This window comes from Colletotrichum siamense (assembly GCF_013390195.1).
Source record: "Colletotrichum siamense strain Cg363 chromosome Unknown KSG_Cg363_contig04, whole genome shotgun sequence".
NCBI lineage: Eukaryota > Fungi > Ascomycota > Sordariomycetes > Glomerellales > Glomerellaceae > Colletotrichum > Colletotrichum siamense.
In genome coordinates this window covers 4,413,864-4,437,007 of record NW_023501017.1, presented here as the reverse complement: position 1 = coordinate 4,437,007, position 23,144 = coordinate 4,413,864, and the positions used below count along the sequence as shown (strand labels likewise).

General features: G+C 54.4%; 5 protein-coding genes across 5 annotated transcripts; 1 reads left to right on the top strand and 4 right to left on the bottom strand.

Moving 5' to 3' along the window:
- Positions 1–2,967: 2,967 nt before the first annotated feature.
- CGCS363_v007080 (uncharacterized protein) lies at positions 2,968–4,434 on the bottom strand (the record flags this gene model as incomplete). Its single annotated transcript, XM_036638929.1, has 1 exon — positions 2,968–4,434. One exon carries the CDS (start codon positions 4,432–4,434, stop codon positions 2,968–2,970), a length of 1,467 nt encoding a protein of 488 aa, XP_036495681.1.
- Positions 4,435–6,300: 1,866 nt separating this feature from the next.
- Positions 6,301–8,463, bottom strand: NOP9 (Nucleolar protein 9; the record flags this gene model as incomplete). The annotated part of the gene is made up of 1 exon (XM_036638928.1): positions 6,301–8,463. One exon carries the CDS (start codon positions 8,461–8,463, stop codon positions 6,301–6,303), a length of 2,163 nt encoding a protein of 720 aa, XP_036496770.1.
- Positions 8,464–8,970: 507 nt separating this feature from the next.
- On the bottom strand, positions 8,971–10,659 carry dtxS4 (L-aspartate decarboxylase dtxS4; the record flags this gene model as incomplete). The annotated part of the gene is made up of 4 exons (XM_036638927.1): positions 8,971–10,098; positions 10,146–10,190; positions 10,236–10,526; positions 10,594–10,659. 4 exons carry the CDS (start codon positions 10,657–10,659, stop codon positions 8,971–8,973), a joined length of 1,530 nt encoding a protein of 509 aa, XP_036496769.1.
- Positions 10,660–15,638: 4,979 nt separating this feature from the next.
- On the top strand, positions 15,639–16,436 carry rap-1 (Ras-related protein Rap-1; the record flags this gene model as incomplete). Its single annotated transcript, XM_036638926.1, has 1 exon — positions 15,639–16,436. The coding sequence occupies one exon, from the start codon at positions 15,639–15,641 to the stop codon at positions 16,434–16,436; it is 798 nt and encodes a 265-aa protein (XP_036496772.1).
- A 731-nt stretch (positions 16,437–17,167) lies between these two features.
- CGCS363_v007076 (putative phosphoketolase) lies at positions 17,168–19,673 on the bottom strand (the record flags this gene model as incomplete). The annotated part of the gene is made up of 2 exons (XM_036638925.1): positions 17,168–18,108; positions 18,158–19,673. The coding sequence occupies 2 exons, from the start codon at positions 19,671–19,673 to the stop codon at positions 17,168–17,170; spliced, it is 2,457 nt and encodes an 818-aa protein (XP_036496771.1).
- Between the last annotated feature and the right edge of the window lie 3,471 nt (positions 19,674–23,144).

The window sequence follows — 23,144 nt, the reverse complement described above, 5'->3', positions numbered from 1 at the left end:
GGTGTCGTGGAGGCGGCGAGGTGCCTCTGGGTTTTGTGCGTGGTTAAAGCGTGGTCGCTCCTTGAATGATGTATATAATGTTGCCTTTTTAATTTGGAGGTGATGGATCGAAGACACGCCAACACGCCGAAATCCAACTCGAAGCGTTCGTGGTGGTTGGAATGCATGGGGTGCATTATGAGTAGTCGGTCACTAGTGAAGAACATTTTCCGCTGTCAGAACTCTTGCCGTGATGGCATATATGGACGGATCATCTCAGGACGACACAAAGGGAGACTGGCGCAGTCTTCACGACATTCTCGTGAAAAGCTTGTGTCGCTTCTGTGCCTCAGAATTACCAAGACGAGTGGGTCGAGTAATCCAACATCAACAGCTCAGAAGGCTGCCATCATCATGATTGTCTCCTGGTTCTGTACAGTTTTGGTGCTTTGGGCAGTTTTGGTGCTTTGGGAGGTTTTATACTTATCTTTCACATGCGTGTTCACGCTTGACGACGGTGGGTGCGTGAGTGTTGATGGGGATATAAAATGTGTTGAGGTGGTGACTGGGAAGCGAAAGAGCCACAGGAAAATGTCCCGCTGCTAGCGTGGCGTTTCTGTTTTCAGTGACTGGTCATGTCCTTTCTTCGTATCTTGCCTTGACTTTGAGAGATTCCATAACAGTTGAGTGTCTGCGTTGTCACTACTCAGGGTTCATGACTTGCTAGCAGAGCTTCCAGATAAGTCGAATAAGGCGACGACGCTGATGAAGGGCAGCGGCGATGTCTTTGAGCTGATAGCTTGCGAACGTTTCTTGCGCGACAGTCTCGTGTAAGATGCAATCTCATGATGGGATATCACCGAATGCCTCGCTGGTTTTGGGGAACGGCGAAATTTGGCGAACTTTGGCGTTGCCGCTCCTGCAACCCGTTCCGTAGCCCTTTTAATGTCCTATGCCTGTTGCTTGTGCTGTGTGGCATCATAAAAGTCACAGCAAATGAGTATTGGGACCATGGAAAGCGAGCAACAAATGACACATTCTTCTGATCCCGACTTTTAGTCACTATGAGGATTAGAGCACTCTCGTCGGGTGGTAATCCGGGAATGTTACGAAAGTTAACCGGTCGTCAAGAACATAGGCATCGTAGCCTGTTGGGTGTATTTCCTCAAGACAGCGGCGAAGAAGGACCGCAGCATCTGCATAGGGGGTTTGGATCACGACAGGGATCGAGGCCGGCTTTCTTGTCCTTCAAACAGTTGCGTCACATCTTAACGCCGCGAGCTATGCTTTCACCGGGAGAGCAAACAGAGAGGAACGAATTCGGGTCACTTGGTCAATGATTATTGTCATCCACGTTTAAGTAGATGAATCACATCCGCCAGCAGATAATTTGATAGGGTGAAATCGCCATCGTAGACCAGCATGTTTTGTCATAAGGGGGTATTCCCAGCGCGTCTGTGATGCGCAAGCTAAGTATTGTTCGGTTGCATTGTCTGTTCTATGCCAAAAGATTGGACAGATGTTGACATCAGCGTAGGCGGCTTTTACGAATCATTTTATCATGACAGCCTTGTTGATGAAGAGAAGTCCATTACAAGTTCGGAACGAATAAGCAATGGACGGAAACGAAGGAGAACAGTGGTAGATCAGCAGCGTCGACACATGGCTGGCCAACTTTGGCCTCTCTGAAGCCCTACAGGATATCTCGCCATTCAGCATTCTGGTGTGGGTTTACCTCGAGTCGTTCGGCGTTCAGTGTCAGAGATATCTACCTACCCACGCTTTTAAAGCCCCTTTCCCGCCCATAGGCCCTCGTCAAGCGGCGACAGAGAATTTAGCGGCACGTGTAACGCCACCACAATCCAAGTTTAAAGCTCATCGTAATCGCAGCGGTATCTGGCTGTTGTCTAAGCCAAACACACGCAGAGCCGTTGCTTTCCGAGGGACGCGACCCCGCTCGGTGACCCCGCGCCCGGAAACACGGACTTCGGGCCCACTTTCTCGGCGCCGGGCGGACTGAAGTTTGCGACTACCTCGGTGAGGTCTTGTTCGTTGAGCTACCTATGGTGAAAATGTGTGTTTGAACACTTCAACCGTTTCACCGTTTTGATTCGGCCAATGTCGTTGCGGCGTGGGTTACAATCAGCTCAGCAAAGCTGAAATGATTCCAAGGATGTGTGACTGTCTTGCGCGGCCGTCAACTGAAAACTGCATACACACTAAGGGCCATTTGAATATAATTTCTGCCTTTCATATCTGTCTATTGCTGTGTACTGCACATGCCAAGGATGCTCATAGTTACACGACGATCAAGATGCAAGGTAACCATGCCTTGGAAATGAGTACTCCTGGCGTGGGGAAGCTTGGTACCTGGACCAGTGTTCGGTCGTGGACTCTGCCTTCCGTCATTGTAGAAGGAAAGTTCGTCGTTTGCCCCCATGAGATGGATTAAATGAGCATGTGTGGTGGCTCGCATGCCTAGACATCTCGCTGTTGAAGGCCTCCGCAAGCTGATCGTTGTTTAAGTTAGAGTATTTAAATCAAGCCTTGGTCCCAAAGCATAGCTTTTGCACTATGTTCTGGGACAGTGTTATCCTGGGCGTCCCCAACGTGTGGGAGACATGATGCTGGTTGCTTTGAGGCTGCTTGCTATGGCAACCACATGGAAACGAAGTTCATTGTGGGCCTTGCGATGGCGAATCCATGGCAATGGCACTTCCCTCGAACAAGTGCAAGGTACCAAAAACGAGGGAATTAGACGACTGCTCTGAGAGAGATCCAAAGCGTTCGAATTGAATAGACTCTGCCTAAGTAAATGGGAAAGCGCATGTATGTCTGCCAAATCACAAAGTCCACCAGATGGCTTTGCCTGCTTGTCGGATCGACTTGACAACACACTGATTCCGAAAAGTGTAATATACACGATTGATAAGCGACTTCACCGTTACAGCTACTGATAGCATAACCTTGAAAAACACTGAATTACTATCAGGAAAGGCTGACGCCGCAATTCTGGGCCCTCAATCCCACCCGCCAGTTTGTCAGAGTTCCTTCTGTGGGCTTGAGACGATCAGGGAGTGTTTCTCTGAAGGTGATGAAGCCAGTGCGGTGAAAAACGTGTCCCTCCTGGACCTCACCAGTGATCACCAATGTGTCTCCTGCGCCATGCAGATGGCCATTAATCACAAGCGCCTGGTTCCACGTGTGCTTGTTCTCTATCCCGGCAGAAGCAATCTCCACCCCAAATATGGTCACGCTCTTCTCCAGTTTCATCTTCCACCGTCCATCTTCTTCTCTCCGAATCCAGCACTCCACTGCCCTTACACTCAGTAAGCCACTCTCGTCTACCTTGACGTGCTCACTGAGTGGTCTGGTCGTGCTGGCTGTGTCTCCCAGCGTCCACTGACCGTCGTCTCCTCGCTGAGCCTTTGGGAGCCAGCAGGCGCTCGGCTTTTGACTGGGGGGCATGGCCATGATGGATGCCAAGACGGAAGTCGTCTTGAACACCCTGATGGCAGCCTCCTCAAAGCCTATACCATACTCTACTGCTACTGCCTCTCCTGGCTGTAGCATTCCCAAGACCCCGTACACCAGGTCTTCCTCCACAGCACATTTCCTAGCACCCATGTCCTTCCAAAATTCTACCAGCGACGCCTTCCCTTCTCCGTACTTTTCCATCGCTCTAGCGGCGCTGCTGAACGGGTGGTTACCCACCCTTGCCCGAGCCTCTCCATCACCAACGGAAAGAATGCGCCCATTCTTGTTTCGGGACACTGCCACTCTGCCTGCGATTGCCTCTGGACGTCTCACCATCAACATCAACAAGAGACTGTACTCTTGCTGGCTTATAACTCCGTCTTTCCCCACGAGCAGCAGATTCTTCGAGAGGGCTGCCTCTTGGTACGTCCATACTCGTGACTTCCACACACTCTGATCCACCGCTTGTAAAGTAGCTTGCCACATGTCCATGACATGCGGTATATCTCTCTTCCCTCTCCCAAAGCAAGTTTCTGAGATTTCGGCCTCCTTCAAGAGTGCGATGCAGACCGCAGCCCCCTCATAATACTCCGCCATCTTTGGGATTTCGGCTTGCTTATCTTCGATAGAGTCTTGCTTGACACAGAGCTGGTCTATCCATATCGCAGTGATGCCAGTTCCCTCAAGAATCCCACGACACTTATCGACGACTTGTCCTGGGTCACTCCATTGTGCCCATACATAGGATACAATGGCGTACCTCTGTCGACTTTTAGGCTCTTTCACTTCTCCAGTGGCTAAGTTTAGCAATCGCGTTGGCTTTCCCAAAGTATATGCTCCTTTAAGCACATACTCAGCGTCTTCCGACAGCCGCGGGCTGCTCATGAGTCTTGTCCCCACGTCTGTATGTAACCCTGACTGCTTCTTAGAGATATCGATCGCCTTTGGCCGAGCACCGCTGTGTTTTCTCTTGCCCATCTTGAAGCATCGAGCTTGCCAGGTAAAGAAACCCAACACAGTTCAATCAAGTATTGATATTGGTATCGTCTGAAGCCTCATGATCTACAGGCCTACCACCGCCGTGAAATTAAGTTGCTTCGTGTACTGCGGGGTAGGAGCGATGAGGCTTTTTTGTGCAGGTTGATCAAGACTTTCTGGAGAGATCCTAGTGCAACTGATGACGAGACGAACAAAGAAACGGGCACAATGAAGACTTGCCACTCAAGTGGCTCGGGCGTGCAACAAATTCAACCAGAAAAAAGAGAAGAAGGGAGGAAGCGAAGTGCTTACCCATCCCACTCCTGCCGATGATGTGGCGCCAGTCACGTGGACTTCTATGACCTCTCGCCAATGGTGAAGGGGGTTGTTGCATGGTTGGTTGGCTGTTGGTGGGGTCTGGGAGGGCATGTTCGAAGCTCCAGGGGGCTAAAAATCCAGCAAGAGTTGCGTTGTTCAAACCTCTCAAGGAATTGTTCTCGGAGATTAATCCTGTGTCTTTCCTAGCTTTACAGACGTAAACCTCGCTACGACATCGGTAGAGCCAGCGACATTCACCCAAGATCTCAACGCTTGTGCGTTTGTCTCCAAGTGTTGTTGTCTCCCAAGTAGGAGGCTTTGTTGAAGCTACCAGTCTTTCACACGCCGCTACTGAAGATTTGAATCTTCCACTGTCGAAGACATGAGATGACAAGAACGTTCACGACGACAGTATGAAGTCCTGAAACCAAGGTTAGGGGGGCATCCCGATTTTGGTGAGATATGTGAGGGCGCGGACAAGCCGACATTTATATCGAAGATGGTCTGCAGATTGACCTCCTGAACAGGCAGTTGAGGAGCACTATGTGCACGGAGATTCAAAACCAGGTATGTATTTCCCCGAGCAATCTAGCCAGGGATGGATAAGTAGGCTCACAGCCACACAGAAACGTCCAAGCCTACACACAGCGTGACGACTTAACTTCAATTTAACACCGAGGCTATCCAAGTATATAGGCCAAATCAGGATATCCAATACACCAATGATCTTTGACGTGGATGGAGAGCGGTGGAAGTACCACTGTAGCTTGGAGAGACGCTCTTGGGAAACAGTGTGGCGACAGCGTTCGATATTGTGCGTGGGTGACTTATGAACAATTACACATTGCCTAAAACAGAACGAAGGCGGTTTCACGATATACCACTTCTGGAGAAACCATAAGCTATCCGATACACATGGCTTACAAGCAAGTATTTGGCCAGTTTTGTTTGACATGCGCAATTACGAGCACAGTCGATCTGTCTCGATGCCAATTTCTCTCCACAAGCCAAGAGCTCCTTGAGACACCTCTGGTTGCGTGCAAGATTGCCTATAAAATGGACGACTAACAAATGAAGGCAATTTCTCAAATTCTGTCTTTGCGATCCATTTCGAATGATCATTTGGCAACTCAAAAGTCAAGCTGACCCAACGTTAGGTTCTGCGTGCGTGGGTTGACTGCCTCGCCCCAGGACCTACATCGTCCTCGTCCTCTCAGGTGATCTTGCACTTATTCATCCACAGAAGCGCACCATTCTTGTTGGTGTCACGGCTATCTCGTTTCATTCTGACGACCGGGGCTCGTATTTCACATAGGTGTCAGCTTTGAACTCGAACAGCTATGACGTCTTCAAGGCCTATTGCTGACCTACGTTTCGACAATGACGCCTTATATTACAAGGCCTAGAAGAGTTTGGCTGGACTGAGTGGGAGAGTCACATCATTGTGAAGGTTGCCAGATTCATTGTAAACCAAGTCTAACGCCAACAGACTTAAAGGTAAATTTGAACCGATATTATTCGTTTTGGACGCCGGGTATCATGCATTGGCTAATTTTCTTCCCCGTTCTCCTCCACCAGTTCCTTCTTCTCCTTGGGCTGGGGTTTACCCGCTTGTGCCCTCTTCTGCTCCAAGTTCCTCCTCTGCCACGGCTTCAGCTTCACCTCCTCCCCTTCACCCTCGGCTCCCTTCGCCCACTTGACCCAATCAGACCGCCTCGTCTTCCACATATCACCCTTCCACGTCCTCCAGACACTGCGGCCGAACCAAGACTCACGCAGCGTCCGCTCGTGTTCTGCCAACGAAGCCATGATGGTCTGCTTCACATGGAGCGGAACCGAACGGTCCTTGCCTTGAGAAGGAATATCCACGATGGCGTTGACGACGTTGTGGCCGGTCTGAGACTGAGCGAGGTCGCCGACATGGGGCGCGAGGGCGCCGACGAGAGCCTTGTGGAAGAATTCGTTCTGGGGGGCTGCGGGACTGGCGAGGGCGGTTGTGAGGACGCCCATCTTCGGCATGGATTGTGTGGCGAGTTGGTAGAGTAGATCGGACGGGAGGGCCATCAGAGACTTTTGAGCGACCTTGGAGGGCTGACCGGGGGTCTTGAACATCGTGGAGGCGAGGTGGGCGCCGTGCGCGGCGATGGCGGTCTTGTTCTGCGGCGCTTGGGATTGCTGAAACTTCTGCTCCTCCTCTTCAGGTGCTTCCTCAACAAGATGGCACAGCTTCGGAATGAGGTCCTTGGGGTTGCCACCCAAGGCGTCTGTGAGGGCCTTGGTGAGGGCGGCCTTCTCCTCGTAAGCTTGACGGGCCTCGCAGCGCTCGAAGAGAGTCTTGAGGACATTGTAGCGGTGCTTTGTGACCAAGGTTGGCACGATGGGCAGAATCTTCTTAGCGGCTTCGACGAGGTCGTCCTTGCTGAATCGGTTGAGAGCGCGGAGGGCGGGGTAGGATGCGATGTCGTTGCGTACGTAAGTCGCGATGCGCTCACCGAAGAAGTTGTGGGAGAGGGCCTTGAAGATCTTGCCCGGGCAGTGGGTGATGAGGGTCTCGAGAAGGCGGGAGCCAATCTGGTCGTACACCATGCTATTGACGAAGTCTGCAGCCTCGGAGGTGGTGTCGCTCAGAGACTTGGGGGCATCCGGGAGCAGTCTGTAGAGAAGCGAGTCTTGGTTTGATGCGGACGACTTATCGTTCTTGTGGTTGAGAGAGATGTCGAGTTCGAGGAGAAGCTGGAGTAGGGGATTGCCCGTCGGGTGCTTCGCGAGAACGCGCAGAGATGTGAAGTCCATCCCAGATACGGCGTCCTGGATGATCTTCTTGGTGGCCATGGTGAAGGACTCCGGGACAGCCCTCAGCTGGGTGTTGAGATCCTGTGTGTTGGCATTGGCGCCGTGAACGGTGATGTGCTCCTTCTTCTTGCTCTTCAACAAAGACTTGGTTGCCGCATCTTCCAGCGGACGACCAGAGAGCACGACCAGGAGCACTCTGAGGGTGTGGGATCCAAATCGGTCGGTGAGCAGGAAGCCCATGTGCTGCTCAAACTCGTCCAGGGTCATGAGGAAGAGGTTCTCCATTGTGTTCTCTTCCACAGGCTCCTCGCCATCCTGCATCTCCGTATCTTCCTCGCTCTTCTCCTCAGGGACAACGCCTCCAAGCTCTTGTGTAACGACGGGTGCAGACTGCAGGAACAGCGTCTCGCAGCAATGGCTCGCAAATCTGTGCTGGACAAGAGACAAAAAGTGCGTCGCAAATGCATTGAAGATTTGCTTCTTCTGCTTGGTGTTCGACAGAAGAATCAACCGCTCCATCAGACGCGACAGCGATTGACTGTTAGCCAGCTTGAGCTCCTTGCCCTGTGCCTCCTTGTAGACGCTCTGGAGGAAGATGTCGCGATCTTCGGGGGAGGGGAACTGGTTCAATTCGAGCATCTCGTCGGCGCGGCGGAAGTACTCCTGCTCTTCGTCGGCGAGCATACCAAAGAATTCCCTCTCCGGACCATTGCTGGGGAACGACTGTTGCTGCTCGCCCGCATCGTCGTAGGCTTGCTGCTCCCCTTCTTCGCCTTGTTCCTGCGACTCGTCCTCGGTACGTCTGCGCTTCGATTGCCGCTCCTCGTCCTTAGCATCGTAGTTGGCTTCGTGTGTCTCTCTCCTCTTCTTCTTTCGCTCGTCGCGAATGGCTTGACGTTTCGTTCTCGGCTTAGGCATTTTGACGGAGGCTGAGCGGTGCAATTGCCAATCGGTTGCTGAGGAACAGAGCGAGAGTGGACTGTCGCATTCAGTGTTGGAGAGCAAGCCGAGAAAAAATTTGGTCCCAGTTTACTATCTTATCGCTTCCATTATCTTATCGCACCCCACTAGCCCCTGCACCATCATTCTCGGCTGCATGGCCCCTGCCTCCAGTGTAAGTACCTGACATCAACAACGTGATGATTCTCTCCCTTTGCTTACCGTCTTCACTTTTTCACATCACTTCGACTCTACATTGAAGCTCCTCAGCTGACTATTCATTTCACTTGTTGAATTACGGACGCATGTCACTGGGCCGGGCCAGCCAAGATGCTCTGTACGGCCCATGCCGGAGGACCAAGCCTCAACAACTGTCGGCCAACGACTCTTTTAATGTCTATCTCTATGTTTCTACCTAACTTTTGATACCCAGTCCATCTTTTTATTTTCGTCAAAATCGTTTCAGATCTACGCACTCATCACGCGTTACACTACGACCTCCTTGCCAACCTCCTCCAAGGCCTTGACTAGACCATCCACAGTCCCCTGCAGCGTCTGGCAGTTGACGACCACACGGAAGAAACTGCCCTTCTCTCCAGGGGCATAATCAATCATGAAGCCACGCTCGATGAGCTTGTGAACCATTTGGCTGGTGCGTTTGGTGTTCGTCTTCGGGTCTTCCGCAAGCTGACCGTTCGGTGCATAGTAAAAGCAGACCTGCAGACACGGCGGCGGGTTGCTGGACACCAGGACGAAGTTCTCGCTCTTTTGAACCAGAGTAGCCAGACGCTCGGCCAGCGAGAACGCATGGTCGATCTGCTTCTCAAATCCACCGGCGCCGTAGTATATCCAGGCCAGAGCCAGCTTCAGACTGTCGCCCCTGCGGCCGCACTGCAGGGTCAAGTCGGCAAGGTCCCAGACGTCACCATCTTCGTCCACATTGTGGAAAAGGTATCCGGCAGGCAAAGTGTTGGCCTTGTGGAACACCTTCTCGTCTGGCGTCAGGAGGAACGAGCACGTTACCGGAACGTTCATCATCTTGTGCGGGTTCACCGTCAGAGAGTCGGCCAGATGAGCGCCTTGTAACTTGGACTTTTGCTTTTGGGAGAAGATGACAGATCCTCCCCAGCTGGCATCGATGTGGAACCACAGTCCGAACTCTTTGCAGATGGCGGATATCTCCTCGAATGGGTCATAAGAGCCCATCACCGTCGTTCCAGCCGTGGAGTTGACGTACAGAGGGGTCTTGCCCTCAGACTTGGCACGAACGATCTGCTTCCGCAGAGCACTCGGGATCATGCGGCCCTCGGAGTCAATAGGCACCGCCCAGACGCTTGACGCCCCAAGACCGCATGCCAACGCACTCTTCTCAACGGAGTAGTGGCCGTGAGCACTCGTGAAGATGATAAAATCATACGAACCGTTGCCAGTCTTCTTTGTATCGGGGTACAGAGCACTTCGAGCTACTACCAGGGAAGTGAGGTTGGACGCGCTGCCTCCTTGGCATGTGACTCCTCCAGCCCTAGGGCCGGTGAACCCAAATAAGTTCGCGAACTTCCGAGCGGTAATCTTTTCGATGATGCTCAAGGCGGGCGAAACTTGGTAAACGTGGAGCTAACATTGGTCAGAGGATGTTTGGTTGCAAAAGACGGATGACTCACGTTGGTGTTCAGTACCGACAAGAGAAGATCGGAAACAAGCCCAACCTAAGCATGTTAGCGAAGCTCCTGCACTCATGCGAGCGGACTGACAGGAGTGTTGCTGGCATACAGCTTATCCATGAAGCCTTGGTCCCAGGTGTTGACGCTGTACCTCAGGATCTTCTGCACCACATCGAGCAAGCCCTCTTTCCCGAGTCCATCGCCTTCGGGAAGGGATAGCTTCAGCTTCTCGACCAACGCCTCGGGCTTCAGAGTGTCGACGAGAACATTGCTTGGAACTCCGTCGATGTTTACTGATGTGTTGCCCCCGGCCTTCTGTGGCGCGGCTTCATCTGCAGCTCTGATGTACGGGACAATCAATCCCTTGACTGCATCAAGCAGCTACACGGGGCAATCGTCAGCCGGGCCATCTTCCATGAGGAACGTACTGCTTGAGTCGAGCACTTACATCGTTGACTTCATCAGCTCGACGCAGTTGCTGCGGGGCAGCGTGGTTACCTTTGATCCCATTCATGATGGTTGTCAGGACCGGATGAAACTGGCAAAAAATCTGTCGCGGAGTTAATCCCGACGAAAATATTCGAGTCAAAGTTTTTTCAAATAGATGAAAACTTCCAGACGCGAGTCAACATCAACAGAACGAATCCAACCTTTCGAAACTTTCAATACTGGAGTATCCTGCCAGGATGAGCAACGGGAAAGAAATTCTTCAACGGCCGGTGCTCTGCCCGATGACGGCACATCGGCGCGATTTGTCGCGAATGCGGCCGGGGTTAGCCGCCGCCGCCGCCGCGGGGACGGATTTCATAATCATCGGCGATTTTTCGTCATTTGACGGCGCAGTGGTTCGGCCAATCCGCTTCTCATCAGCTGCATGAAGATCATAGTTCGACATCCTTATCAGGTCGGCATGTTCTCATAGTTTGGACACTCCGAGAAAGATTTTCGGCGTTGCGCAAACACAGGGGACAACCCCTCCAACCGCCAACACGGCCCCAGACCAGTGTGACCCGGACCCGACAGCCGCTAACTCAGGCAGCGGCACTTCTTAGACACGCGGCCGGGCCTGGCCGTGTCCGGCTGTCCCGCCCGCGCCGTCCCTTGGCTTCTCATCTAGGCCTGTTTCACAGTGACGCCGGTTACTTCGCTAGCAGTCATGTTGCGGGAGAGATTGGACCGATTTCGCTGGAAGCAGGTTGTTTTCTGCCTCATTAAGACCATGTGCTTTGGCCCAAGATCAGTTCATCATGTTCTGTCAACCACCGAGTACATCAGTCAATACCAGGTTTTTGCCACCAATAAGCGACAATTAACCATCACCTGAGTCCAGTTCAGAATGGAACGACACGTACTTGTCGATGGGCTTTATTTGCAGCCCCCAATGACACGTTTGCAGGCCTGGGGAAGCGAAGGGGCTGGTTTCTGACAAAAGGGCGATGTACCTGGCCCCGGAGCCTAGCTCTCACCGCAACGTTCTCTCACCCCTGCATCGAAGTTTTCTCCTTGTCTCGACAATCTCATTGAATCTCGTTGATCTGCTCGCCCGCAGATGACCGCGAAAACTCTGCCCGTCAGTCGTCAACATGGCACTCACTTCCTGCATCTATCATGGCAGCGCATGGCAGATCCCGACGAAGCGAATCTGCTAGACTCACAGCCCGTCCGTGCGCGTCTATTCGAAGGCCGAGCGGTGGACTCGCCATCTCCCGGCTGTGATTAAACCGGAGATGGCTCCGCATGGCAAATCACCGCCGGCATTTGCCTGCTTCTCGAAGGGGTGGCGCCCGGTGCGGCGATGGAGCATGAACCTGCAATTGACAGACGACATGAGTTTTAGATATCACGGGGAATGTTTCACGGATTGCCACGAGCTGGAGACCCTCGGAGTAGGGACGAAGTGCCGGGCATAAGTGTGATCAATGCAGGTGGCGTGGCATCTGACAAAGGCTTGAAACAGGCACATCGTCATGGAGTGTGCTGACCACGCTGTTGTTGTGTAACCGAGGGCAACTGGATTGTGAGCAAACATCGTCGACGGACTTGATGCATGCACGCAGCAGGGCTGCATCTTAGCTGCGCGACGGGGCCCTGAGGACTTGCATGCAGCCGCCTTCCCGCGGATGCGCGTGCCTGACTGCCGCGACTCGGTGCAATCCGTCGCGCAAGCAGACCAAGGAGGAAGCTAGCGGGCCGACTTCGAGCTGTACCATTGACGCGGTGGCGTACAGGGACCGCCGTCGACAAACCGACACACGATTTCGCATGATTGGGTGTGCAGCACTTTGCATCCTGGTGGCACACGTGGTACACGGCACGGGAGTTCAGGAACCAGGCACAGAAGATACCAGAAGAGGAGAGGGAAGCGTCTCGAAATGGGCAAACACGCATGTCCATCTGCCATGGAGCCGGGGAATCGAGGCCAAGACGATGCGACAGCAAAGGCGTCATCAAGCTTCCGTCATACCGGAACTCGCAGGTTTCCTTTGCCTCCTGGGCCTACGCCACTTTGGGGGGAAGGTCGGTGGTGGTGTTCGTCTCCCTGCATGCAGCCCTGCAGCATCGATTCGTCGGAGCTTGTTGCATTTTTGTGGTGGGATAGCGAGACATCGGCCGAGGGGACGAGATATGCTTGTTCTGCGTGAATGACAGATTCTGGGGAGGGTCGAACACTGGGCATCCATGACCAGGCTCAAAACTCCAAGCAACTTTATTTGCGAAAAATCGCACGATAGCGACGTTGCTGTAAGGCATCAATGGCCAACCAGCGCCATGCCTAAGAAGGATCGCAAGGTTTCAGCGAGCTAAACGCCTCGGGAGAAAATCATCAACGGTTTTGTTTGTTCCCCCTCGTGCGGTGCCTGGTTCCTGGGCCTTGAGGGACGATCACCTGCCACGTTCAGGGACGGGCCACCAACGACTCCAAGCAGCAAACGGGCAGGCTGGGGAGAGCGGTTTGCATAGGGCCTTGGGCCAGCGAGCGGATGAACTAGGAGCGGCGTGGCGGTTTTTGGGCCGAAAAAAATAAAGGTGGCTGCGAGTGATAATACAGTTGAGCTAACAATGATCCATCCACATAGGACTGCACGTAAGCGACAAGGTTTCTCTCGACTTTGCAACCATTCATCCGAGTTGTTGAGTTTGAAGAAGGGGGGCTGGGATTGAGAGGATCGAAAGTCTGCAACTAGAAGTGCAAAAAAAGGGGATGAAGATGTCTCTGTTGCTTCTTGCTTTCTCTTCCTTCACCGACAGAGTTCACCCCCAGTCCCTGAAGGCTTTCTTTTTGCTGCAGATATTGAATTGCACATAGATCCACTACCCACGCCTCATTTCTCGATATCGGGCGGTCAAAACAGGTAGGAGGCTCTGGGCTCTGACTCTGTTGCGCTCTCAGATCCATACCCAAACACATGTAATCAACTGAATCGGTCCCAATCTCATTAAACCCCCCAGTCTGCACCACTTTGCGCACCGACACGATCCCGGCCGAGCGCACGCAGCAACTCCCTGAAGCCTCGGGACGACATCTCCAGAAACAGCAAAGAAGCCATCTCTCCCCCATTCTGCCTGGTGGAAACATTGGAAGCACAGGAGCGAGGAAGAAAAAAAAAATTGATGAGTCGAATTATTGCCAGACGAGTATACGAAAGTTTGTACACGGGAAGAAAGGGGCAAAGAACAGCACAGGGCACTGCAAATTTGCATGTCTGCTTGTGCATCCACCAAGGATTTTCATACATGAAGTCGCCCCTTCGTCATATCTGTTGATGAACATTCATTCAAACAGCAATCCCGACATCTTGCACAGCTATCAGTCACAACCACACACAAACAGCGCGGGGCCGTGTCGACATCTGCATCTGTCCGTAACACAACACTCACTACCTGCAACGCTACCAAGCTTTATCAGTACTTGGACACAAACCCCAGCCAGGCCAGTCCATCTCGTCGGAACTGCAGCAGAAAGGACCGCCGAAGCAAGCAAGGAGCTCCCCTCCACAAACGGTCCCCTCCCAGCGCCGAGACAGAGCCGCGCAGCAGTCCGAGTCGCAGCCAAACACAAGCAGCAGCTGGGGATACTTGGATTGACCGGCTTCATCCCGACAATAGAACGGGGTGCCTTCTTGCGCTCGAGCATCCAACACACGGACGAAGGACTTGCAAAAAGGGCAGCTTCTGCGCATTTGTTTGGTCCAGCATTGCTTTTGCACCTGCACCCTCCTTGCCTCTGTCGTGTTGTTCTTATTTTACCTTGCTCCTCGTCTTCCTGCGTTGACGTCTGCGCCTGCCTTTCTCGACCGGGAACCGCAGTATTGACCCTTTTCTTTTTATTGCTTTTTTGCCTTCCCGCCCCCAAACTTCGGACAATCCATCACTCGAGTTCGCCGCATCGAACCGAAGTGCAACGCAACGCAACGCAATACGCAACCTACCCAACTACCAAAATAGAAGGAGCCGGTCCGCAGTCAGCACCACCGACCGACATACGGGATCAAAAAGCAAGCGCATCCCCCCTCCTTCCCTGCGCCGGCCTGCCTTAGCCCACGTCCACCTGCCCACTAGCAATCGCCCGCCGTCTTGCGCAACCAACAGCACCCTTCGTCATACCTCAGATTCCCGCAATCTGCCCGCACCTGCATCTCACAGGCTGGCGACATACCTTACCTGGAGGCACTCCTACCTTTATCACACCCACCACCACCACCACCGCAACAACAACTCTCACCTGTCGACCGCATTGCGCTGCATCAACCTCACAAACCGACAAACCTGAACGTCCCATTTCGTGACGAAAAGCAAGCATATCGACGCCCGCACGAACGCTGCCCGCATCATCACAATCGTCGTATCCAGTGTAATACGGACAATCCCCAACTCCCGGCGCCAAACCACAACCACCCACCAAGCATCGCGAACGACACCCCCCGATAGCATCACAGCTAGACGCCACACAGACGCACAACCAGATATTTGTTTCCCTTCCCCCACCGCAACGCCAACAAAAGGGAAAATCACCCCTCCAAACAAACGAAGCCCAATTCGTACAGCATCCAAACGCCTCGCTGGTTTTCTTCCACTCCCTTCTCACGCTTCCTTAGCTGAAAGAAGCAAGGAAAACGGTCGAACCGCTCGCGCGCGCGGTCTGAGAGCCGAAACGAAGCTAAGACTACCATAGCCCGGCCGTCCGATTCACCTAGCCCGCCCTCGAAAAAAGACACCAAGCTCTTTTTCTTGTCTAATACCTGGCGTCTGCCGCGTCTTGCTTCCCCAAACCTTTTTCAGTCTTCCTCGCGAAAGCTTGATTTCTTGGGGCTCCTTTGTCTCGCAACGTTCAGCCCTGCGACACCAGCGACACCTCCAAACACACAAAGAAAGACCCGCCGCGATCGACGCATCGAACTGTCGCAAACCTGCTACACGCGCCCGAACAAGTAACGACAAAACCTTTAATTTTTGCCGGGAACCCTCTTTCCCCGGAAATCCACATTCTGCAAAATGTCAATCTCTCAACAACCCCCGATACCAATCTCGATCACAATCTGCGGCGATGGCGGTTGCGGAAAGTCATCCATAACCCTCCGCCTCGTGCGCTCCCAGTGGACCTCCGAATACGACCCCACGATCGAGGACTCGTACTCAATCACCCGCAAGATTGATGGCCAAAATTACCACCTCTCCCTCACAGATACCGCCGGCCAGGAGGAGTACCGCGGCATGTGGGCGTCCTCCAACCTCGGCGCCGACGCCTTCCTGCTCGTCTACGATATCACGGCCCGCGACTCTCTCGATGCTCTGCAGTACTTCAACGACCTCATCGACATGGAGGCCGAGACCCGCCTCGACAACGCCGACCGCGCCAAGCGCGCGGGCATCTCCCCCTCATCATACCGCGACACCGTGACCGCGGCGCCCGGCGCTAAGACCGTCCCGCCCGTCAAGATCGTTGCCGGAAACAAGTGCGATTTGCAGGAGTCCCGCGCCGTGCCTGCCGCTGTCGGATTGGACTGGGCCAGAAGGAGGGGCTGCGGGTTCATGGAGACAAGCGCCCGGCTCGAGGTCAACATTGAGGAGACGTTTGCGCTGATCGTCCGGAGGGTCGTCGAGGCGAGGCGGATGGCCGAGACGGGCGTCCACGAGAACATGGAGATGGACCGCCGGGGCATGACGAAGCCGCTGAGCCCCCTGCCCGTGGGCAGCGAGAACGAGAAGCGCGGCCCGGGCGTACGGGGCCCGAACTTGGAGGGTGGCAAGATCAAGGGACCGTCGATATGGAGGAAGTTGAGATGTTGGTGAGCGCCGCGCGGTCGCCGGTGGCCTCGGGCTGACGAGGATGGTGGTTGGAGCGCTGCATTTTCAGGTAGAGGAACGATTATCACGATACGCCCACGTTGTACGAAAAAGGGGGGACGGGTGGCAACTTCTTTTGAGATTCCTTGCGTTCGAGCTGTTCTTTTTTGCGGGGTAACGGAGGTTCGTCTCTTCAGATGAACGCAACGCATGCGAACGTGCGTCTGGCATGCAGCTTTGCAGCCATGTTCCCCGTCTGTGCTTGAGTTGCGAGAGTTTGTACAGACATCAAGGCGTCTGGAGTCGTTTTTCATTTCGCCCCCCTCTCGAGCGCGCGAGCGCGCTCTAACGCTGCATTCAGAAACCTTTTCCTTTCTCTTGTTCACTCATAGCATTTCTTGTAATCGTGGCTTTGCTTAGATACCAGGTGTGTTTTTGGTCCCGTTAGTTTTGGGCTGTACGAAGACAAGATATCACTTTTTACAAGAGTTGCTGCCACTGTGCTTGCTACATGCTGCTGTTCATGGTATATGTATTGAAAATGTGCGCAAAGTTGTTATCTAACAGAACTGTATGAATTTGTTTGGAGCACGTACACCACCAACCGCGTCGGCCTTCAATCCAGAGCCTCAATTGAACCTATCCCAACGCCAAAATCATGGAAACCCCCGTGAATCATCTCTCTCATCTACTCTGTACGTGCGTGCTTGTCCTTCCGAGTCTATGTGACGACCAGTCTAGTTGGCGATTCTAGAAACAGTCTTCTCCCACAGACCGTTGTGAGACCACTGCCAGTTCTTGAGGAACGGGGGGTCCATGCCCGTCTCGAAGGCCTCGTTGCGGGCCGCGATCTGCTGGTTGCGCAGCGTCTCGCGGGCAGCGGAGCCTCGGTTGTGCAGATGGGGCATGCGGTCGATGGCGTCCATGGCGAGGGAGAAGCGGTCCGTCTGGTTGCGGATGGCGAGCTCGAGGGGCGTGTCGATGTTGCCCTTCTCCTTGTAGCCGCGGACGTGCATGTTGATGGATCCGGGGCGCTTGTAAGTGAGGCGGTGGACGAGCCAGGGGTAGGAGTGGAAGTTGAAGATGACGGGCTTGTCGTCGGTGAAGAGCGAGACCCACTCGGCGTTGGTGAGGCCGTGGGGATGGTCCTCGTGGGAGATGAGCTTGAAGAGGTCGACGCAGTTGACGCAGCGGATCTTGAGCTCGGGGAAGTGCTGGAGGAGCAGGTCGATGGCGGCGAGGGACTCATGGGTCGAGATGTCACCACAAGAGGCCATGACGAGATCGGGTTCTTCGCCTTGATCGGTGGAGAAATGGGGCCAGATTCCGATGCCCTTGGTGCAGTGCTCGACAGCCTTCTCCATGGACAGATATTGCAAATGCTCCTGCTTGTCGGCAACGATGACGTTGACATAGTTGGATGAGGCAAGACAGTGGTCCATAGTGGACAGGAGACAGTTACCGTCGGGAGGAAGGTAGATGCGGACGACCTCGGGGCTCTTGTTGGCAACGACGTCGAGGAAACCTGGATCCTGGTGGGTGAAGCCGTTGTGGTCCTGGCGCCAAACGACGGCGGTCAGGAGGATGTTGAGGGAGGCGATCTTGTTGCGCCATTCGACCTCGAGAGCCTTCTCGATCCACTTGCAGTGCTGGTTGACCATAGAGTCGATGACGTGAACTGGAAGAGTCAGTATATTGTTGTTGAATTCTATGAGGCAGAGACTTACTGAATGGCTCGTAGCTGTTGAGCAGACCGTGACGGCCAGTCAAGATGTATCCCTCCAGCCAACCCTCGCAGGTGTGCTCGGAAAGCATCTCCATGACACGACCCTCAGGAGCAAGGTTGCCGCCGTTGGCATCTTCCTCAAAGTACTCACCCATCCAGACCTTCTGGCCAGCCTCGTAGACCTTTCCAAGCTTGTTAGACTCGGTCTCGTCAGGGCCGAAGAGACGGAAGCTGGTCTGGTTGAGAGCGATGACGTCCTTAAGGTAAGTGGCCATGTTGTTCATGCTAGCAGCGTTGGTAGCACCGGCCTTGTCGACCTTGATGGAATAGTTCTTGAAGTCGGGAAGCTTCAGCGGCTTCCTGAGAACTCCTCCGTTGGCAACAGGGTTGGCACTCATACGGCGCTGGCCTGTGGGGCAGAGGGCCTTGAGCTCGTCGGAGATCTTGCCGTCCTTGAAGATGCGCTCAGGCTCGTAGCTGCGCATCCACTTCTCCAAGATCTGGAGGTGCTCAGGGTTGGAAGCGACGTTGGGGATGGGAACCTGATGGGCTCTCCAGTAACCCTCCATGTAGTTGTTGTCAATCTTGCGGGGACCGGTCCAGCCCTTGGGGCTGCGGAGCACGATCAAGGGCCACTTGGGGCGGAAGGCCTTGCCGGAATCGCGGGCCTGCTTCTGGTACTTGCGAATCTCAAGAACGCAGTGCTCCAGAGTGGCGGCCATGGCCTGGTGCATGGTGTTGACATCGTCACCCTCGACGAAGTATGGTTGCCAGCCGTAGCCGAGGAACAGGTTTTCGAGCTCCTTGTGTGAAATTCTGGCCAAGATGGTGGGGTTGTTGATCTTGTAGCCATTGAGATGCAGAACGGGAAGAACAGCACCGTCGACAATGGGATTGAGGAACTTTGTGCTGTGCCAGGCAGTGGCCAGGGGACCGGTCTCAGCCTCACCGTCGCCGACCATGGTCAGAGCGATGAGGTCGGGGTGGTCGTAGACGGCGCCAAAGGCGTGGGAGACGGAGTAGCCGAGCTCTCCACCCTCGTGGATGGAGCCTGGGGTCTCCGGGGTAGCATGAGAACCAATGCCGCCGGGGAATGAGAAGGACTTGAAGAACTTCTGCATGCCCTCCTCGTCCTCCGACTTTTCGGGGTAGACCTCGGAGTAGACACCCTCGAGGTAGGACTGGGAGAGAACGGCCGGAGCGCCGTGGCCGGGGCCAGAGATGAAGATGGAATCGAGATCGTACTTCTTGATGAGGCGGTTAAAGTGCATCCAGGTGAAGATCTGGCCCGGAGCGGAACCGAAGTGGCCGAGTAACCTCAGCTTCAAGTGCTCAATCTTGAGGGGCTCCTTAAGGAGAGGGTTCTCCTTTAGGTAGATCATACCCAGAGATAGGTACAAGCTAGCCTTCCAGAAGTCATTGTATTTCTCAATCTCCTCTTGAGAAAGAGGCTCGCCCTTGACGGTTGACCGGGCTGGGCCATACGGGCTGATGGACTCGACCTCCGTGTCTGTCATTGTGGAGGTGGTGTGTAAGTGATGGTGTAGAAGAGTGTGTGTTCAGGCCAAGATGCCTTAGAGGTGGTGGATTGGAAAAGAGGCAAGAAGAAGGACGTGGCTTGAGAGGGCTTGGTCTTTATACCTCTTGATCAAAGGTCAAGATGCCGGAGGAGAGACAAGGACGTGGACGAGTTGCGGCCGCTTTGCCCAGAAGCCGTTGGCGGGTTGGCAGCTCAGCCCAGGTTTGGAACTGATGCTTACACTCATGGTGCTGATCTCGGATGGGAAGCAGGCGGCAAGCAGCGCAACGCAGGTCCGGGAGCTATCAGCCGATGTTGACGGACCTGACCAGGGTGGCAGGCGAAGGTTGCAGACGTTGCAGACAGGAGAGGCAAGCAAGGGGTTTACGAAAGTACGGGACAGGTACGTAGCCATCGAGACGGGCATTCGAGCGTTTCTGGAACGTGTCGTTGGGCCTGGAGAGAGAGTCCAACGGGTTGGCAACGTGGGGGGTGGTCCATGGACGTGGTGACATGGCCCATTGCAATCCTGGAGTCGAGGATGGAAGTGGTGCCGGTGGTGCTGGAGGTGGTAGCATTTTCTGGGCACTCCGGAAAGTGCCTATGACAGGCCGGGGCCGGGGTTTCTGGAGAGGTGACTAGGCGCAACTGCAGGTGAGCTGAGGAATTTTTGGGTTTTCGGTGCATATCTTTGGCTGTTGAAGGTTGATCTCTGGGTGGTTCTGCGTGGGGAGGCAGAGGGCAAAAAGGTGGTCTGATTTTCTGAAAGCGACTCGACTGCGGCCATGGCGCCCACCGACATGTAGCCGACGTCACCTTACGCCCCACGCTGCTGACTTTTGCTTCTTGACCGCGTCATTGCACTTGTCCTTCTTGCCTGTCCGTTTTCAGTAGATGGAGAAGTGCTGTTTTGATAGACTCTCTGCCGTGTTGCGTGCATCGGGGGCAGTCTGTCGTGGTCGGAAGAAGCGGATGTTGTGTTGGGGTGAGGTTGAGATGGTACATGGCCGTTACGGCGACGCTAGGGCCTTTACGGCACTGGACGGTGAGCGATGGACGGTGAACGCGCCGGGCAAGGTGAGAGTGAGGAGGCGGCCAGGTGAGACGGTCCGGGCAACTGCTCGTCCGGACCGGCTGGGCTGCCCATGGATACGTAAAAGTCTCAACTGCGAGAGGGAAAGAGCTGGGCAGTGAGACATGGCTGGAGGAGGCAAGAACTCAAGGAAGGTGCGCCTACCTCAGGCAGTGACGGGTGAGGCATCGGGCCTTCCTCAAGATCCGTGACGGGGCCGGACCTTCCTGTGACAGCGAGTTCCTTCTATGTCTTCTGTGAGGCCACTGCTATCCTCGTGGACGCACATCACCTCCATTCTCGGGAGGCTCTGTTCGGGCGGCCGGGCTCACCGTCTCGTCGCTGCTTCGTTACACCAACAGCCAGCCAAGGCCGATCCCAACCCTGCCGCACCCAGACACTAGGAAATGGCCTTTCCCTTTCGACACCCTAACCTCCATCGTCTTCGCCGAATGGTCTCACTACCTAATCGTCGGGAATGAGATGGTCAGCTTCCAAGACTACGGGAAATCGCCAGATGCGATTCCGCCCTTGGCGTGGCATTGAAGCAGATGGCCTCGGCAAAATGTCTCCCTACCATCACGGCACTGTGGCCTCGTCCTGCCGAGAAAACAGCAGGATCCTCTTCCCTCGCCGCACACAGAGCCTCCGTTGCCTCGCAGCTTCCAGAGCCAAGACCTGCCGTTTTACCATCTCGGTCCGTTTATCCAATCCGTGGTCTGCTGCTGCGTTCCCCCAGCAGATACCAGACTACAGCAGGCCACTGATTCAGTGTCGGGCATCATCCACCACCAAAAAGCATCGCCATCCGCAATACTGCCATCAATGATAGCAGAGCGGAGTTGGAAATGACAAGATCAATGTCAAAACAAGGTCCTTGTCCGTCCTCGAGCAAGGATGGCAGACCAGGGCATCGATCAGCCAACGGTCGACCAACCCATCTCGTTCTCGATGGCAACCAAGCAAAGACAAGGCACGCGGCAATGTCCCGCCCGCTCCAAAGAGGTGTCTTGGCCATGCCCCGAAAGCGAAAGCTATGCCAAATGCGCCAAAACCATGCCGGTCTGCCTCAGTCGTGGACCTGCTAGCGACCGGCCTGTTGCGGACGACACACAACAGCACCAGCGGAAGCCGGCCGGCTCCTCGCCCAAATTCAAAAGCAGCTGATTCCAAAGGCAGTCTGGATCGTGTGCCTGCACGCAGATCATGGCACAGCTGCCTCCACTCGTCTGCCCTAGACCTGGCAGCCTGCAGTGGCGCCCCTGCTCACCCTGACAGCTTTCCACAGACCCCGCCGAGTGTCAATCCTGCAGACATCACCCCACCATGCATTTTACGAGCGGAAGCTAGGACCCCAGCCCCGACACGACGGAGAGCTTGGAGCTTGGAGCCAGTCAAAGCTGGTGGCCTGAATCGAGATTCAAAAATCGTACTTTACGGAAGTTCTGCGCGTCTCCCTTTTCCCTCCCTCACCGTCGTTCCTATGCCCACGGCTCTTTCGTCCATTCCTATCCTGGTGTCGGCGACAAGACTATCATAATCCCTGGAACAACCGTGGAGAATAAATGCAGAAAACCGCAACGCTCGGCAAGCCAGTCATTGTGTAAGACATCGCCAATAGAGGGGTAACGGCCTTGGCGAAACAGTCCAAAACGACAGGAAGCTCTCCAGGCGAGAAGGACGCTGCGTTCGGCTTGCTGTCTGACCACGGTTGCCCGTTGAAAGATTGGACGAGATTGGGGCCTCCCAACTAGGCCTTCTTGCCGCTCGAAACAGCTGCATGAGGGCAGGAAAGCGTACAGGTCACAAATGAGAAAATACAAAGATGGAGGCCACTTGGAAGGAATGCATCTTGCCAACACAAGCAACGGGCAGGATGTGGTGCGGTTGCATCACGCCGCAGGGCTGCTGGATAAGGGTCCACGAGGGACAATGAGAGCAACAACAATCAGAGAAGCCCTTCGACGACGGCAATTTTTTGGCTGCCATCCTCGAGGCCTCCTCATGGCATTGCTATACGACATCCCATAGCACGGATGTGGGTTCTGAACTGTCATCCGAATCATTCATCGCCCATAGCGCACTAAGCTGCCTGATCCCGTTGGCATTTTCGTCCAAGCCAGCGGCTGACACCATGCGGTCCCCCGCAGATGTTGCGAAAAACGGTCATTTCAACGCATTCCGCATTATCGGAGCATAAGAGCTTCCGGTTCGCTCGGGTCTGTCGGGCAAAGGACCTTCTCCAGAAGCCTTGCTTTCGGCGGTGGGGTTTCAGAATTCGATGTTCTGAGGAATACATTCTGGGCAGCTGTGCCGCAAGCATTTCGCATGAGGGTCGCCAAGTACGGGCCCGAAGCGGCCAGGGGTTCCCAGAGCTCGTGGCGGGGTTGGCGGGGG